Source organism: Notolepis coatsorum (assembly GCF_963971535.1).
Source record: "Notolepis coatsorum genome assembly, chromosome: 11".
NCBI classification, from domain to species: Eukaryota; Metazoa; Chordata; class Actinopteri; order Aulopiformes; family Paralepididae; genus Notolepis; species Notolepis coatsorum.
This window is the reverse complement of record NC_140175.1, coordinates 84,947,504-84,967,225: the sequence shown is the minus strand read 5'-3', so window position 1 is coordinate 84,967,225 and position 19,722 is coordinate 84,947,504. Positions and strand designations below refer to the sequence as shown.

The 19,722-nt window shown below is 43.4% G+C and overlaps 1 protein-coding gene across 1 annotated transcript in view; it reads right to left on the bottom strand.

Annotated features, from left to right (window-relative positions):
• Positions 1-734: 734 nt before the first annotated feature.
• Positions 735-19,722, bottom strand: part of LOC311236856 (myosin-IIIb) — an 84,651-nt gene continuing 65,663 nt past the window's right edge. The window contains exons 18-30 of the mRNA XM_084324643.1: positions 19,491-19,610; positions 17,325-17,410; positions 17,189-17,236; positions 15,815-15,862; positions 14,568-14,659; positions 13,365-13,547; positions 10,668-10,804; positions 8,538-8,734; positions 6,626-6,715; positions 5,194-5,359; positions 3,963-4,331; positions 1,642-1,711; positions 735-1,062 (exon numbers count right to left, since the gene is read on the bottom strand). Coding sequence (XP_084180769.1) covers positions 1,055-1,062; positions 1,642-1,711; positions 3,963-4,331; positions 5,194-5,359; positions 6,626-6,715; positions 8,538-8,734; positions 10,668-10,804; positions 13,365-13,547; positions 14,568-14,659; positions 15,815-15,862; positions 17,189-17,236; positions 17,325-17,410; positions 19,491-19,610 — 1,614 coding nt within the window. The 3' untranslated portion in view covers positions 735-1,054. The remainder of the gene's footprint in view (positions 1,063-1,641; positions 1,712-3,962; positions 4,332-5,193; positions 5,360-6,625; positions 6,716-8,537; positions 8,735-10,667; positions 10,805-13,364; positions 13,548-14,567; positions 14,660-15,814; positions 15,863-17,188; positions 17,237-17,324; positions 17,411-19,490; positions 19,611-19,722) is intronic.

Sequence of the window (19,722 nt, the reverse complement as noted above, 5' to 3'; positions counted from 1 at the left end):
CACACACACACACACACTCACAGCCATATCTCTCTCTGCCACACACACACATATCTCTCACACACACTCACAGTAATAAATATACGTCCCAAAGGGCTAGAAGAGTGGAACTGGACCTGTTAAGAGTTTAATCTTTGAGTGGAACTGGACCTGGTTGAGTTGAATCTTTGAGTGGAACTGGACCTAGGTGAGTTGTATCTTTGAGTGGAACTGGATTGATTGATTGATTGAAAACTTTATTAACAGATTGCAGAATGGGTACAATACAGTACAGCTCAATACACACAATTGTTTCTCTGGATGCAGACCAGAGAAAGACTTTCGTCTTGTTTACATCAGGGTCCCCCATTTTCAATTCATCAGGACATATATGACATCAACCTGGTATAGTTGTATCTTTGAGTGGAACTGGACCTGGTTGAGTTGTATCTTTGAGTGGAACTGGACCTGGTTGAGTTGTATCTTTGAGTGGAACTGGACCTGGTAGAGTTGAACCCATAATCCTATCACTGGTGATGTGTTTCTAGCTGCACAAGTCGCTACAGCTTTTATCAGTACAGGAAAAACCCTGCCTCTTTGTAGGTGAAACGCCTTGATGCCGTTGTCATAATGAACAAAACAACGGTTGATTGATCACACAGTTGCTGGTAGTAATTCATATTAAAGTCACAATACAATTTCAGGATACATTTCATTGAGGTACTTGGATGGAAAAACATCAGTGACACCAGGCATTTAAAACAATAAAAATACATTTATTCAATAAATCACTGAATGTGAAAAATCTCTAGAAATAATTTAGACTCAAATAAAAGATAAAAAACAAGAAAACAACACCAACTAACAACACCCTTAAGTTAAACCATAAATAATACTACCAGTGAGGAGAACCTTGTTCATAAAATCTGCTTAAATAACACGGTCCAGTTATTCAGTTTTAAAGCTGTTACAACACGGTCCAGTTATTCAGTTTTAAAGCTGTTACAACACGGTCCAGTTATTCAGTTTTACAACATAAATACGTAGCAGCTTTGGGTGGAAATTGCTCCCATGGTTACGAATCTGTAAAAGAAAAGAAAAAGATACAAAGTGTAAAGTTACTGAAGTGCATAGATATGAAATACAACTAAACAACACCAGGAGTATGGATATTCAGACAGTCTACATGATGGTGTTCTGAAATAAATGAAAAGAACTGAGAATGATACACAATAGAAATTACTTGTGTGAGTTTCAACATGTGGTATCAGGTCCTGGATGGAAGCGGTGTAAGGGTCTCAGTATACTTTCTTTTAAATATCCTGCGTTCCTTTGGAGTGTATTTTGTGCATGTGCTCCGAAATGAATGATACACGTCCGAAAGAAGCAATAAAGCAAGTCAACAGTGGGGGCAGTGTGGCAGGCTAAACAATAAAACTCAACACGGAAAGCTGCAAAAAAGACAGGTAGAGACTTTCTTCTGCCGTGATCTCAACATAACCTCCTCGAATGTTGACCATGAGAGAGACCCTAAAGTGTGTGTGTGTGTGTGTGTGTGTGTGTGTGTGTGTGTGTGTGTGTGTGTGTGTGTGTGTGTGTGTGTGTGTGTGTGTGTGTGTGTGTGTGTGTGTGTGTGTGTGTGTGTGTGTGTGTGTATCCTACCTGTCCTCATCCATGCAGGCGTGGGCGTACTGTGAGACACAGAGGACGCATCTGGACTGTTTGAGAAGAGCTGTCAAGAAAGAGGAGAGAAGGTAAAGATCAAAACAACATATTGACTCATTATATAAAGATCAAAACAACATTAACTCATTCTACGCCAGCCACGAGAAAAGTCGGGTTAACCCTGCCAACCGTTCAGTGCCAATCACGAGAAAACTCGGGTTTTAATCGTTATTTCTTTTATTAGCTATATCCATTCATTTTCATCCATCCAGTCTGATGTTATCATTGGGCATGGGTCTGAGCCCACAAAAGGGCAAATACCGCCGCCTACGCCTTCCAGTTGGTATTGCACTACATTGGAAATGGTGTCGTTTCTTTTCTGGGACGCTCCAAGCCGCGTGGGTGGGGTTTAGGTGCTCAGGCGAGGTAGGCCTTTGCAACGATGGCATGGAACAGTAACCCCGCACGCCTGTTCATGTGTAACGCTCGGTAATGTGGGACGGACCTCCATGAGCAGTATTTGGAATGGCGATCAGATAATTGGATTATTTCTTTTGCATTACATCAGATACCAGGTAAGGACTCTATATATAAAATCTTGCGTTGATCTGATATTTCTTTCTACCCCAATCAAAGCTGTCTCTGTGTGTGTGTGGCTGTGTGCCGTTGGGTGGGAGGAGGTGGCGGGGGAGCCTCGCGCTACGAGGGTCTTTTCATTCTTGCATGAGGAAGGATGGTAGTGATGATCTAGCGTTTTCAGGAAGATTCGATAATCAGGCGAAAAATGACAACGTGTTTAGTGTATTCCACTAAAGGGCTATTATCGCGTCTTTTCCTGGAATTGCTCAGAAGCACCCAAACTATATTCATATTCAAAACGGTATAAAACGGAAATGTACAGATGAAAAAACAATCTGTTTCGTGGATGTTGACTGGAAGCAACTCACTGACAACAAGTAGTTGTACTACCCTGCAATTAAATGGTGGCTACTGTATACATATGCTTTGCAGCAGCGGGGAGATTGTTGACAAATCTATAGCCTAATTTTGATAATCAATTAAAGCTGTATAATTATTATTATTGTCATTCTCAGTATTTTGTATCATATTTGTGATGTGTATCAAAGGAATACATGTTTATGAGCTTTATGAGCTCACTGTCGTACTGTGATTCACATGAAGACACTGAATTTATTCAAAAACAGGCACACAAGGAACTCCTGAAACCGATTCAAAGCAGGAGTTTAATTAAAAAAGAAACAATGCTAATTGGCACTACATCCACTCATGTACAAGTCAAACTTAATTTTGCAATTACGTGTGAACTATATTTTCTAAGTACACATATTTGGCATTCCATTGAATTAGGTACTTTGATCTACAGTATGAAAAGTAGTTACTTACTTACTGTCATGCACTTGTCCTAATAAACTAACCTACACTGTAGCACGCAACACTTTGATGAACATTGTTACTCAGCTGATAGAGTTGTGCCCTTCCTGATGGCTTGTCATACAGAATTTGTAAGTCGCTTTGGATAAAAGCGTCAGCTAAATGACTAAATGTAAATGTAAATGTAGTTGTTCAAGTAAAATACTTCTCAGTACAATCTCTAGCTAACTGAAAAGGATATGGATCAAAATCGCTTCCAAATGATATTCTACTACAACATTGACCGTATCAGTGCCCACATTCATCACATAAAAAACTCTTAAATTGTGTTATCAATACTTAGTCAGACAACATTATAAACTGAATGTGTCTGCGTGGACAGCAGAGCTATCTATTAAGTCTGTGCAGCAGAGTCGTATTAGCTTAAGTTTCACTTTGAGAGTGGATTTAACTTCACGCAGCAACTTAATTTCAACCCTGCAGCAGCTCGACTGGAGAGGAGCTCAGAGGACCAGTCCTGACCAGCAACGGTATGTTTGACTGGAGATGAGCTCAGAGGACCAGTCCTGACCAGCAACGGTATGTTTGCGTGATGCACTAAATAAGGCTGAAGCTACATTGATCCGTCAATGAATGAAAATGAACATTTACAAAAGATTGAATTTATTTTCAAATTAGAACCTAACACTAACTCTGTCTGTCCAACAAATGGATACACATTTCAGTCATTGGAAATTAATTCAAAACAGTACAATGTAGCCGCATAATCTTAAAGATCAAGGTAAGCTCTCTACATATATTGAGCGTCATTTTGTCCTGTCACCGGTAATACCGGTGTTGTCATGAGTTTATGAATGATGGAACTCTGCTATCCACTTCCATCCCCGCGCCCTGACATCACACATCAACATCTCCCCACGTCTGACCTGCTGGATCTCCCTCATGGCCAGCCGTATGGAGGGGTACAGCCTTGGGTACGGCCTCTTGTGCTCCTTTTCTCCATCCTCATCCTCCTCCCCTTGTCCTCCTCTCCCATCCCAGGGCCTCCTTCCCCGGGCGTCTCCCCCGGTCTCCAACTTGTGTCGGCGGTCAGAAATTCTCCGGAGGACGGGGGGTCTCTGGGCCTCCACGCCGGAAGGGGTCTGGCCGGGGGGCAGGAAGAGCCTCTGGAGCTCCAGGTGGACCTGGTCTGGACCGGAGCTGACCTCGCTGGGCTCGGGGCTGGCGCTGCGGTCGGCCGAGGCTGTGTGGCTGAGCCACCTCAGCTCCTCGTAGTCGGTCTCCTTCTCACACGTCTGGAGACACAGAGAGTCAGTTAGAGGGAGAACGTCTGGAGACAGAGAGTCAGTTAGAGGGAGAACATCTGGAGACAGAGAGAGTCAGTTAGAGGGAGAACGTCTGGAGACACACAGAGTCAGTTAGAGGGAGAACGTCTGGAGACAGAGTCAGTTAGAGGGAGAACGTCTGGAGACACACAGAGTCAGTTAGAGGGAGAACGTCTGGAGACAGAGTCAGTTAGAGGGAGAACGTCTGGAGACAGAGTCAGTTAGAGGGAGAACGTCTGGAGACACAGAGAGTCAGTTAGAGGGAGAACATCTGGAGACAGAGAGAGTCAGTTAGAGTCAGAACGTCTGGAGACAGAGAGTCAGTTAGAGGGAGAACGTCTGGAGACACAGAGAGAGTCAGTTAGAGTCAGAACGTCTGGAGACAGAGAGTCAGTTAGAGGGAGAACATCTGGAGACAGAGAGTCAGTTAGAGGGAGAACATCTGGAGACAGAGAGAGTCAGTTAGAGTCAGAACGTCTGGAGACAGAGAGTCAGTTAGAGGGAGAACATCTGGAGACAGAGAGTCAGTTAGAGGGAGAACGTCTGGAGACACAGAGTCAGTTAGAGGGAGAACGTCTGGAGACACAGAGAGTCAGTTAGAGGGAGAACGTCTGGAGACACAGAGAGTCAGTTAGAGGGAGAACGTCTGGAGACACAGAGAGTCAGTTAGAGGGAGAACGTCTGGAGACACAGAGAGTCAGTTAGAGGGAGAACGTCTGGAGACACAGAGAGTCAGTTAGAGGGAGAACGTCTGGACACACTGTTCATCTGAAAACCTTAAAGGATCCGTCTCAATGATTCAAGCAGCCTTCATAAATAATGAACAACCCACCTGTCCACAGGGTGTGGTGAGTCGCTCCATGAAGGGTTTGATGCCCGTGCGCGTGTGGTGCTCCACCAGGTCCAGCAGGGAAGGGTGCGCCTTGTCCTCCCCCAGGATCACATACTTGCCGTTGGACTGCATCTCGATCATGTAGTGCCTGCAGCGGTTCTTCCCTCTGGTGGAGACGAGAGAGAGAGAGAGAGAGAGAGAGAGAGAGAGAGAGAGAGAGAGAGAGAGAGAGAGAGAGAGAGAGAGAGAGAGAGAGAGAGAGAGAGAGAGAGAGAGAGAGAGAGAGAGAGAGAGAGAGAGAGAGAGAGAGAGAGAGAGAGAGAGAGCACAAATATTTAGCTAAAAACTATTTTATTTGAATTAATGTCCATCGTATGTTATGAGACCTGGTGACCTAGTTATTTAACCTCATACCTGTAGGACGGTGTGTGATGTTATTTAACCTCATACCTGTAGGACAGTGTGTGTGATGTTATTTAACCTCATACCTGTAGGACGGTGTGTGATGTTATTTAACCTCATACCTGTAGGACGGTGTGTGATGTTATTTAACCTCATACCTGTAGGACGGTGTGTGGTATGTTATTTAACCTCATACCTGTAGGACAGTGTGTGGTATGTTATTTAACCTCATACCTGTAGGACGGTGTGTGGTATGTTATTTAACCTCATACCTGTAGGACAGTGTGTGGTATGTTATTTAACCTCATACCTGTAGGACAGTGTGTGGTATGTTATTTAACCTCATACCTGTAGGACAGTGTGTGGTATGTTATTTAACCTCATACCTGTAGGACAGTGTGTGGTATGTTATTTAACCTCATACCTGTAGGACAGTGTGTGGTATGTTATTTAACCTCATACCTGTAGGACAGTGTGTGGTATGTTATTTAACCTCATACCTGTAGGACAGTGTGTGGTATGTTATTTAACCTCATACCTGTAGGACAGTGTGTGGTATGTTATTTAACCTCATACCTGTAGGACGGTGTGTGATGTTATTTAACCTCATACCTGTAGGACAGTGTGTGGTATGTTATTTAACCTCATACCTGTAGGACAGTGTGTGGTATGTTATTTAACCTCATACCTGTAGGACAGTGTGTGGTATGTTATTTAACCTCATACCTGTAGGACAGTGTGTGGTATGTTATTTAACCTCATACCTGTAGGACAGTGTGTGGTATGTTATTTAACCTCATACCTGTAGGACAGTGTGTGGTATGTTATTTAACCTCATACCTGTAGGACAGTGTGTGGTATGTTATTTAACCTCATACCTGTAGGACAGTGTGTGGTATGTTATCTAACCTCATACCTGTAGGACAGTGTGTGGTATGTTATTTAACCTCATACCTGTAGGACAGTGTGTGGTATGTTATTTAACCTCATACCTGTAGGACAGTGTGTGGTATGTTATCTAACCTCATACCTGTAGGACAGTGTGTAGCCCTCGCGACTCTGACCCACTCTGATCAGGAAATAGCCCATAGGTTTGTCTGTCAGCAGGTCATCTGCTTGTCTGAGAGGACAGATACACAGAGAAGACCAATCAAACAGCAGGACCTGGCAACATGACGAGCACTCAAGACTGAGTTAGCGTGACCAAGAATTACCATTGGCTGGGAAGCGTGATTTTTTTAACGTAGCATCTGTGAGCGAAGACGCTCTTTGATTGCAGCGAAGAAGAAAAAGACGCTCTCCGATTGGCTAACCCTAACTCTAAGCATAACCATGTCGAAAGAATGCCTAAGTATAACCACTTCGAAAGAATGCCTAAGCATAACCACTTCGAAAGAATGCCTAAGCATAACCACTTCGAAAGAATGCCTAAGCATAACCACTTCGAAAGAATGCCTAAGCATAACCACTTCGAAAGAATGCCTAAGCATAACCACTTTGAAAGAATGCCTAAGCATAACAGAGAATATATGTACAAGGCGGAAGAGACCCTTCAGAGCTAAACCAATCAGAGAGGGTCTTTTCTTCTTCGCTGTACGCGGCCTAGCCAATCAGAGAGCGTCGTTGGAAACAGAGGCTACGTTAAAAAATCACATGGCTGGGAACACTGAAAACGCTGTAGCCATTGTACAATACAAAAAATACACAATCTCAAGTTAAAGGGTATGCGGTTTTGGTGGGTTGGAAACAGTCTAGGGAGAGCAGTGGGGGAATATTTTATTAAAAATTGTTTATTCAATATCATGGAAAATACAATATGGCAGACTTCATGGGTCCTTAATTATGACACATTTGTTCTCAAAGAGGAGCTGCGTCTCTGAATATAATTTATTTGAAAATTGAAAGTTTGGCCTGATGGTGGCGCTAGAGGAAAGGGGTCACCAAAATCAACAAGGTTAGTCCTCTAGGGGTCTGACCATCTGCCCCCTATACAAACCACCCTCGGAAGCCAGCCTCTTTGATGTGGGACCAGAGTTAAGGGCATGGCTACAAGATATACGGAGTTGGACCTCTGACGTTACACGAAAGAAGGTGCCCTGACCAACCAGTAGGAGTTGCTGTTGCAACGACCAGGACTCACACCCCACCGGCTTCCCTCCTGCAAACACTGACAATTGTGCTCGTAGGGACGACTGACCAAGCCAGAGGTACCGCTGCCGGGATTTGAACCTGGGTCTCTGCGGTGGTGGGCGAGTGCTTAGACCGCGACACTACCCAGCGAAGTGCCCTATGGTGAGGTCTGTATGCTATGCTGCCAATACTGATGTACATGGAGAGTAATACCTCTAGTTTGTGGCGCTGTCCCTATGTTTCAAGTTCAAGTTCAAGTTTCTTTAATAGTTGTCATACAGAAGTACAGAATAATTTTATACAAAATGCTTCTTACTGTTACACTCCAGAGACTGTGCAGGACAAGATAAGTATGAAATAAAATAACATGGTATAGCATGTAAATTAGAAGTAAAAAAAATAAATAAAAAATAAATAAAAGTCAGTGTTCAGTATAGACATATGTACAATGTTCGATGCAGAATAGACGTAACTGAGTTGCCATATAATATACAATACTATGCAGTGTACTAATATACAATACTATATAGTGCAAGGCAGAAATGGGATGAGGTGCAATTTAGGTACAATTTACAGTAGGTGTACGAGTTGTAGTGCAAATCCTTTATCAATAAATATAAAGTGCACTGTGTATATGTGGTCCTGGTGTCATTGTATCATGTGTCTGCAGTGGAACTGGAAAATCCCTGTAGATGCATTGTATTTGGTGAATTAAGTGTTTCTGATTCTGCAGTTTAACTAATCTCTATTACATCCTAGGAATATATACCCTGTCCACCATATCTCTCTCGCTCTCTCTCTCTCCCTCTCACCTGCGAGTGATCATGCCATGGAACCAGCAGGGAAAGGCTCCGTTGCGGACCACCTTGCGTGCCTGTGTCTCCTGGAACCAGCGGATGGTGTTCCTCCTCTTCTTGCTCCTCTCTCGGGCTCTCTCCTCCCCCCCTCCTGACCCCACCAGCCCAGCCAGCTGGCTGTTAAACTCCAGGTCATTGTCAAAGGGAGTGGCCTGGGATGGATGGATGGATGGATGGATGGATGGATGGATGGATGGATGGATGGAGGGAGGGAGGGAGGGAGGGAGGGAGATAGATTTTAGGAACGTAAAGGGAAGATGACAAACTGACTCACATGCACCCATTCACTCACACATTCACACACCGACGGCCGAGGCAACCATGCATGGTGCCAACCTGCTCATCGGGAGCAGTTAGGGCTTAAGTGTCTTGCTCAAGGACACTTCGACACGCTGCCAGGAGGAGTCGGAATCAAACCGGGAACCATTGGATTACCAGACGACGCTCCACCACCTGAGCCACTGTCGCCCTAGATTTCATGGGTATGAGGTTTTTGTTAAAGGACAGGAGGAGAGAGGAGCGTGTGTAGCAGGAAGGGTCTTGTTGTGGGGTAAAGGTGGAAAATTAACAAGAAATGTACATAAATATAAGAAATCGAACTATATAATACATCTAACCAGGTGCACGTTCCCCTGGCTTATGTCAGTACATCTAACCAGTACATTAGTACAGTACAGTACCAGTACATGTACTATATGTCAGTACATTTCCACACCAAGCTGAAGCTGTATTAGAACTGGCTCTAGACCGTACCACATGACCACACCAAGCTGAAGCTGCATTAGAACTGGCTCTAGACCGTACCACATGACCACACCAAGCTGAAGCTGCATTAGAACTGGCTGTAGACCGTACCACATGACCACACCAAGCTGAAGCTGCATTAGAACTGGCTCTAGACCGTACCACATGACCACACCAAGCTGAAGCTGCATTAGAACTGGCTGTAAACCGTACCACATGACCACACCAAGCTGAAGCTGCATTAGAACTGGCTCTAGACCGTACCACATGACCACACCAAGCTGAAGCTGCATTAGAACTGGCTGTAGACCGTACCACATGACCACACCAAGCTGAAGCTGCATTAGAACTGGCTCTAGACCGTACCACATGACCACACCAAGCTGAAGCTGCATTAGAACTGGCTGTAGACCGTACCACATGACCACACCAAGCTGAAGCTGCATTAGAACTGGCTCTAGACCGTACCACATGACCACACCAAGCTGAAGCTGCATTAGAACTGGCTCTAGACCGTACCACATGACCACACCAAGCTGAAGCTGCATTAGAACTGGAATAGATTGTAAATCCCAGTGTATCATAGGAATCTCCGACATACTCTCATGATTCATACTAATCCTCTTTCACGTGATAACATTATCAAAGATCCTTTAGTTTCTTCAAGTTCAAGTTTCTTTAATAGTTGTCATACAGAAGTACAGAATACTTTTATACAAAATGCTTCTTACTGTTACGCTCCAGAGACTGTGTTAGACAAGATAAGTATGAAATAAAATAGTATAGCATGTAAAAATAGAGGTCACAGTGTTCAGTATAGACATATGTACAATGTTCGATGCAGAATAGAAGTAACTGAGTTACCATACAATATACAATATACTATGCAATGTACTAATATACAATACTATATAGTGCAGAGCAGAAATGGGATGAGGTACAATTTAGGTACAATTTACAGTAAGGTGTACGAGTTGTAGTGCAAGAAAGGCGTACCAGCCTTTTTTGAGTTCTAAGCAGACATTGGTTATGAGACAATCCCAGCCACGAACAATGCACTAATTTGCAAGTAGGATTGTGGAATCCTTGTTGATGGTCATTGAAAATAACTTCAATAATACTGATGGTACCTTTTAGGGATAACTTCAATAATATATAATAGTCAGATTTACTTTCATGCCATTTCATAGTTTATTTTGAGAACATGCGTTGCTATTTTCTAAATGACAGCCGTCTCATTTTGGGATTAAAGTCGTCATGTATTTGGGATTCATCGAGACATGATGAAAAGGCCCAGAACACGTCTTGGCCACTAGGCTGCGCTGTACAGGTGATGCCCACCTCAAACTGCTTGCTGCGTGGCCGGGGCACAGGGGCCAGACGGGCGGCCCGGGGCCCAGCCACCCCAGACAGGATGGAGCGAGGCCTGGGCTGTGGCTTCTTCCTCCTGGGCAGAGGCACCGGAGCAGAGACCGGCCCTGGGAGACGGGTACAGCACTGGGTTAGTCCTTAAAGATCCAGTACAATGGTGTTTTAATTCAGTCATGAAAAGCTTAATGTCATGAGTATAATTTGTTTAGTGCAGCCTCTCTTGAGCACAGCCAACTCTCTGTTCTGTTCACTAGACACTATAGTGCTCAACTCTCAGTAGGCTGAGGGGGCATGGTGTTGAGAGTTGAATATGGTGCAATTCATGTTTAATTAGAGTAGAACTGACTTTAATTGCTGAGTATTAACAGGAAAATTAATATCTCTGTATTATGTACAATTAGAGGACTGTCAGACTAGAGAATTGTATGTAAACACACTCTCTCCCTCTACCTGTGTACACACACACACAACACATTTCCTACATGCATAACCACATACACGCTCACACACACAGACACACTTTATCACCCATTTATAACCAATCCTATACATGTACTCATTTATTAATTACTTGAGATATTCATCTATTATGGTTTAAAATGTTTGCTTGCTTAAGAATGCATATTACTTTGAATTGAAAGATCTAGGTCAAGTAGGGAGTAAGAGAGTTACAGAAAGTGATGGTTTCTATCACAAATTAATTATACATAGGACATGTAAAATATTTTATCAACAAGGGTCTCATGATCACCCATCAATGCCCTTGGTGTTAACCCTTTCACTACCACATGGTTAACCCTTTCACACCCACACTACAGAAGGTTAACCCTTTCACTACCACACTAGACAGTGTGGTAGTGAAAGGTTAACCTTCTGCAGTGTGGCAGTGACAGGGTTAATGTGAAGCATTCAGCACAGGCTATAAATAAATGTGGCTGATGAGCACAAAACCGTTGCAGCAGAGAAACCACCTGTTTTGGCTCAGATGTTCCCTCCCGACCACGGATCCCGATGTAGGTAAACACTTTTAAAACCACATAAACCACTCGAAAGGGTTTCCGTCGAGAGGACAGCACTACGCTAGGGCTGCACGATTTTGGGAAATAATCTATAGATAATAATCTATAGATATTGCGATTGTGATAAAATTTGCGATTATAATTTTCTTTAAGCAGCCCCACAGAGGTTTATTGTAAAATGCGGCTTGCATCTGGCCTACGCGGTGGGTCTTTTCGGGACACCGAGCCTGAAAATGTTTGTTTTTACCTGGTAATCGATACCGGTACCCAACGGTACCTTTTTTTCTGTACTTTACTCTCCCTCTCTGAAGTCTAAACTTCACAACACACAATCTAAAAACCCTTACCTCCCTCTCCCAAACCGATCTTGTATCTCAATGGGACTTCCTGGTTAAAAAAAAAAGAAGAAAGGAATTGCGATATTTTTTTTGCGATTTGCTAATTGCATTATTCCAAATCGCGATTTCGATTTAAAATCGATTAATTGTTCAGCCCTACACTACGCCCCCGAGAGGTAAGTTCCAGCATTCCATTTTTTTTTATATCTCATATGCATATTTGCAACCACACAAGGTAGGGAGTCTTGTTATTCAGATCAGCCTCTCAGTTATGTTCACTAGACACTATATGCTTAACTCTCAGTAGGCTGAGGGGGTGTGGTGTTGAGAGTTGAATATGGTGCAATTAGAGAACCTGTCACTAGACAACTATAGATCTGGTCTCCGCTGAGCACCAGTCCTAACATGTTGGGTAATTTCACATTTAAAAAAAAATTGAAACTAAATTTTCATTGTACTAAATCTTTTTATTTTTTTTATTGATCTTTTTCCCCCTCCTTTTTCCTCCGATTTTCTCCCATCCCAATGTTAGTCGTTATGCCAATTCCCAATCCCCTTCCTGGTCACTGCGCACTTACCCCCCACAGTCGGTCTGGGAGAGTGGAGGTTACCACGTGCTTCCTCCGACACACGTCCAGCCAATCAACCGCTTCTTTTCACCTGGCAGCGCGGACTCTCACTGAGAGGGCGTAGCGTGTGGAAGGATCACACTATCCCACTTAGCTCCTATCCGCGCTTAGCAGGCGCCCGACCGAACTGTATGAGTCGCTGTTTACAACGACCCGGACCCACCCCGCCAGCTTCTCCCACCCTCTAATACAGCCAATTGTATTAGTGTGAACGGCCAGCCAAGCTGGTGACAACGCCAGGAGCTGTGAGCTGGACTCGAACAGGCGAATCCAGCGTCTCCGGGGGTTGGTGACGAACGCAATCTCCGTTACGCCACCTGACCGCCCTCATTGTACTAAATCTTTAACTACTTATACTAGTTTGGGTGTTCCTATAAGGGCTGGGTGATATAGCCAAACATCTTATATCTTATCAATATACTTTTGCATATACAGTATCTGTAATAGCTGATCTATATATATATTAAATGTAACACATGATTATTATAAAACATAAATATCAATATTATAATAGTTTTCATGGAAAATTCGATTATTCATAAATTCATACATTTATCATAAATATGATAGTTTTATTGCCTATGATCATAACATCTAGGTGTTTCATCTCTCAGTAGATTAGTGGTATATTGAACAACAGTGAGAAAACAGGGAGGAAAACAACAAGATAAAGTCCCTTACGTTTGTTCTCCTGCTCCATGTGCAGATGCCTCTTCCTCTCCTCCTCCTCCTCCTCTTTCCTCCTCCTCTCCTCCTCCTCCTCCCTGGCCTCCCTCTCCTCCCTCTCTCTCTGGGACCGTCTCTGTCGGCGCATCTCCACCAGCAGGGCCAGGTACTTCCTCCTGCAGCGCACGGCGTGGTAGTCTGCAGAGAGGAAGCAACAGGCTCTACTGTCACTCTATCTTGGTAAATGGACTGCATTTATATAGTGCTTTTATCCAAAGCGCTTTACAACTTATGCCTCACATTCACCCATTCACACACAAGGTGCCAACCTGCTCATTGGGAGCAGGTAGGAGTTAAGGGTCTTGCTCAAGGACACTTTGACACGCTGTCCGAAGGAGCCAGAATCAAACCGGAATCAAACCTTCAGATTACCAGACGACTGCTCTACCTCCTGAGCCACTGTCACCCCTTCTCTAATCTTCTCTCCATCAGAGATCTAGCATCCTTCTCTACTGTCACTATCTTCTCTCCATCAGATATCCAGCATCCTTCTCTACCGTCACTATCTTCTCTCCATCAGAGACCTAGCATCCTTCTCTACTATCACTCTATCTTCTCTCCATCAGAGACCTAGCATCCTTCTCTACTGTCACTCTATCTTCTCTCCATCAGAGATCTAGCATCCTTCTCTACTATCACTCTATCTTCTCTCCATCCGAGAGCTAGCATCCTTCTCTACTGTCACTATCTTCTCTCCATCAGAGAGCTAGCATCCTTCTCTACTGTCACTATCTTCTCTCCATCAGAGACCTAGTATTTTTACTATTTCTATTCTATTCTATTCTAGTATCCTTCTCTACTGTCACCATCTTATGTCCATTATTAGAGAGATCTAGCATCATTCTCTGTGTGGAAAATGCAGAAAATCAAGTGGCTTTGCTTCTGAGCCATTACACTTGGCTCTGAATAGCAGGGGCAAAGTCACCCTGTACCTTTAGCCTGGTACTGACCTGATATCTGACACCAGCATCATATCATATAATCAGTACACTGTCTTCCAGTTTGGAGAATCATATCAAATGAACCGGCGAAACCATGCCAGAGAAATCATGCAAGTGTAGTCTCTGTTTATTAGCGTAAAAACTAATTGTAAAAAATTGGGGCCGAAATGAAAAGGCTGCTTGTTCTTCTCAAGAGGCTGGCAGGGGGACGTCTTACTTTTCTGAATGATCACAGCCGCCCGGCCCAGCCGCTCCAGCAGACGGGCCAGCTCCTCCTGGTGCCAGTACTTGAAGAACAGACGGGAGGACCTGGCAGGGAAACAGGAAGATATGAAAAGGGAAAGTGACACAGTCAGCCTGGGAATGGCTGTTGGCCAAACACATTTGAACATTTCCTCCCTATGCATTCAGTAAGAAAGCTGTCCGGCTGCAAGCTAGCACAGCACAAATTAATGGAAGCGGATACGGACCACTAGCTTAGCTTATTGGTATCTATCTTCTTGCTGCCAGACTCTGGAGAAGATGGTAAGAGCATTTCCCATAATGTTAGCATGTTCCTTTTAATAAAAGACTCTGTGTCTGCCTCAGTGAATAATCCGGTCACATTATTCCACACCCGTTTTAATGGGAGGGAACACATTGTGCATCTCTCAGTCTCTACCATGACAGCTCCTCATAGCTCCTGCCAGGGTTCCTAAGTCACAACACGCTGTATTCAGGTTACAGCAATGGGCCTTGTAGCCCAGATCTCAGTAGAATGATGAGCTAACAAAGTATTTATACAGGAGAGTAGATCAAACTAAAACCTTGACGTACAGATTATGAGTGATACATGATATGCAAACTAGGGGAAGGCTAAACTTAACTGTGTTTTCCTTTCCTGTTTACCAGTAATTATGTCCTTTATGTCCTGTTAATCATAATATAAATGCAATATTAACCTGCTAACATCATCTAAATGCAGGAGTAACCTGCTAACATCATCTAAATGCAGTATTAACCTGCTAACACCATCTAAATGCAGTGTTATGTATTATTTGTATCATGTTTCAGTTCACCAGTATAAAAGCTAGTTACAAAAAGGGCAAATGATGGACTTTCTCTCTTCATAAAAGCGTGTTTGAGCAGCGGGACTGTTTTGCGTATCTCGGTATGACAGGTACATTTTGAACGTACCAATGAACTGCTCCCGAGTGAGATTTCTCTCATCCGAGAGGTATTGATAAATGTTATGTTAGGGTTTGTGTGTACGGTACAAACGGTATTGTTGTCATCCAAACGGTTAACCCTTTTCCCGTCGGTTGTGTGATAGTAAAGGGTTAACCTTCTGTCGTGTGGCAGTGAAAGGGTTAATGAGGTGACATTCAAATGTTACCTCATTAACGACGTATGAAAACGATCAGATTCTAACACATACTGTATACTGAAGAGTACTGTGTACATTACAGATGAAGGCGTTCTCACCCACACTTCCAGCCATGGATCTCAGTCGTGTTCAAGATGGACATGCAGCTGTAAAATAAGAAAAGAGAAAGTTAGTGAGAAAAACATTAAAGAGGAACTACATGCAATTTCACAATTTATTCCTTCAGTTATTCCTCTGTACAATTGAACATACAAGTACAAAAATATTAGTGAACATGAAAAAAAAACTCCAACTCTCACTCTAACTGAAGATGCTCCATAGACAATGAATTTTGAAATATGTTATAGGTGACACTGAGCACCCAGGGGAATGTTCTGAGTTCGTAGGTACATGTTCTACTATAGAATAAAGATAATTTGGATATAAAAAAAGTAAACAAACGTTCTGTGGGTCCAACAAAATGAGTCTCTCATTCATTGTCAACGGAGCAGCTCCAGACTTTATACTTGATGACATCACAGGTTTGATTCTTACTTCTCACGTTTCTGGTTTGGGAGAGAGTAGCTCATTGTTCACATCACTCACCAACGAACTCGATTCTTGTATCGGATCTCCTCTCTGGTAAACAAGAATACCCTGAAGACTCTGGCAGGAGCACTCATTCAAGGGTACTACGACTATGCTTGCACCTTATGGTACCAAAGCACCTCAAAGGTGCTAAAAACAAAATTACAAACATCTCAAAACAAACTGGTCAGACTACTGCTTGACCTTACTCCTAGAACCCACCTCACCCCTGCCCACTTTGACAACCTAGGATGGCTTAGAGTAGACTACAGAGTACAGCAACTTGCAATGGGCCTGGTCTACAAGATACACTACACGACCAAGGTACCCATGTACATGTCAAAATACTTCCCAAAGGTCAGTGAATACCACGACCACAACACCAGAGGGAACTCCACAAATTATGTTAAACCCAGATTCGGCTCAAACAAGGGACTAAACACGTTTCGCAATTATGCCACATCAATGTGGAACGCCCTACCCAAAGCTGTAAAGGAATGTGAATCACTACCCACTTTCAAAACCACTCTCAAAGAACACCTACGGGAGACTGCAATTCGAAACTGGACCCTGTAAATGTCCTAACCCAACCCCCTCCAATGTACAGTAAATGACCAAGTATGGTTGTCAATATTCCAATGTACAGTTTTGCTTGTACAGTTGTACAGTTCTCTGGTCTGCATCCCCTTAACAATTGTATGTATTGAGCTGTACTGTATTGTACCCATTCTGCAATCTGTTAATAAAGTTTTCAATCAATCAATCAATTCAATCAATCAATCAAATTCAATCAATTCAAAACATATATTGATTGAACTGTCACATAACATATTAGAATCTTTAATTGTATCCCCTTTAAACCAGTTTCCATTTATACAATATAGAGACGTGAATCCAGTCCATACCTCTCCTTGGTCAGCGGTAAACCGGGCTTTATCAGCAATATATTATACCTGAGGAAGAGAGAGAGTGGACTCAGAATAACTACATGAGATGGTGAAACCAACACTGGGTGTGTTGAAAAGATGTGGCACACTGTACCTCTGAGCAAACTCCTTGAAGGAAGGCCTCCATGAAAACCCATCTCTTCGTATCCTGATGGTCTCCAGTAGACCGTTGTATCTCAGCTGGAGGAAGAACAACTAGTGTTTTAGTGTAAGAACTTGTAGTCTGGTACTACAGTTACAGGCTGTGTTCAACCCGTTTCAACATGTCACCAAGTCATTTAGAGTGTAGTAGTATAGGCATGTTACCAGCAGATGGCGATGTAGTGTAAGGTAATTATTTTACACCATTAGCCCCATAATTGATCTGCGTTTAGCAATGGATTCGGAAACTCTGCTTTTCTATTTATTTATTTAATTAATGAATCTTTTTTTTTTTGCAGAAGCAACTCCCTTCTGAGAAGATTTGTGTTTGCAGTGGCGATTTGTGGAGTAATAGTCGTTAAAAGGAAGGTATAGTAGGCTGTCAATCCAACAACATAGGCAGTAGGCTACTTGTCAGGAATGCATTGGACACCTCACACCATCCTCTTCCTCACATCATCTTCCACTCTAACCAGATCTTCCACTCTAACCTGATCAACCACTCTAACCTGATCTAACCTGATCAACCACTCTAACCTGATCTAACCTGACCAACCACTCTAACCTAATCTAACCTGACCAACCACTCTAACCTGACAAACCACTCTAACCTGACAAACCACTATAACCTGACAAACCACTCTAACCTGATCTAACCTGACCAACCACTCTAACCTGACAAACCACTCTAACCTGATCTAACCTGACAAACCACTCTAACCTGACAAACCACTCTAACCTGATCTAACCTGACAAACCACTCTAACCTGATCTAACCTGACTAACCACTCTAACCTGATCTTCCACTCTAACCTGACCAACCACTCTAACCTGACCAACCACTCTAACCTGATCTAACCTGACCAACCACTCTAACCTGATCTAACCTGACAAACCACTCTAACCTGATCTAACCTGACAAACCACTCTAACCTGATCTAACCTGATCTTCCACTCTAACCTGACCAACCACTCTAACCTGACCAACCACTTGCCACATTGGCTTCGTCTACAGTCTCAGATTGCCCCGATTTAACTTCCACCTCCCTGAACAAACACTAGACACTCTAGTGTGTTCACTTCATCAAACCTCCCCTGGGGCCAAATCCAATTCACATTAACCTCTGGGTGACTCGATCGTTCCATCAGCCAGTCCAACTAGTGACCTACTAACCCAGTGGCCTGGCCAGCCCCTCTACACAGTCCATCACTGACTGTGACTATGGAGCCAATGTGATAATGACAATACGCACTCAATAAGATCACCTTCTGGCTGAGCGTGTCAATACACTGCTGAAACAAGAAGGACTGGACAACACCACTGCTGAAACAAGAAGGACTGGACAACACCACTGCTGAAACAAGAAGGACTGGACAACACCACTGCTGAAACAAGAAGGACTGGACAACACCACTGCTGAAACAAGAAGGACTGGACAACACCACTGCTGAAACAAGAAGGACTGGACAACACCACTGCTGAAACAAGAAGGACTGGACAACACCACTGCTTTCCGGTCATATTCACACAGTTCAGTTGTTCCTCTCTTACCCTACATCTACAAACTACAATCTACTAAACAGGAAGCTACCCTAGATCTACAAACTGACTCTACTAAACAGGAAGTGACCCTACATCTACAAAAGGATTCTACTAAACAGGAACCTACCCTTCAATTGCTAAACACGTCCAGTCCACCATTTTCGCTGTGACCAGGGATGGAACCAGTTCTATAACTCGCTCTGTTGGTTGGTTGGTAAATAAAATCCATAACAGCGTCCCCACCCTGTAGCAGCCACAGTTTGTCTCCTTGTAGGCTGCAATCTGGCATGGAGGTCAAGTGTGTGTGTGTGTGTGTGTGTGTGTGTGTGTGTGTGTGTGTGTGTGTGTGTGTGTGTGTGTGTGTGTGTGTGTGTGTGTGTGTGTGTGTGTGTGTGTGTGTGTGTGTGTGTGTGTTGGTCTTGCAAATACACGGTCCTCTCCACTGATGGGACTGTACTGTATTATTGGTCATCCCAGCTTGTTCACTCTGGTCCAAAACTAGGTAGCAGTAGACCAGCCGAAGCCATTTATTCTAAGGAATATACAGAATAATATCAGTAAGTAGTTGCTACTCGCCTGGTCCATGACTAGTTTGCTGTCCAACTGGTTTGGCAACTTGGTGCTGTTGGGTTTGATACAGCGGACAAAGTGAGGACTGGCCACAAACATCTTCTCCATCAGAACGGCTAGAGAATGCTGGACAGAGAGGAAGAAACGAGAACAGTATTTTTTTTTTTTAATCAGTGGTTATCAGTCTACATGCCAGATTAATGTGATCTTAAGGCTTTTCAGAACATGAGATCCAGAT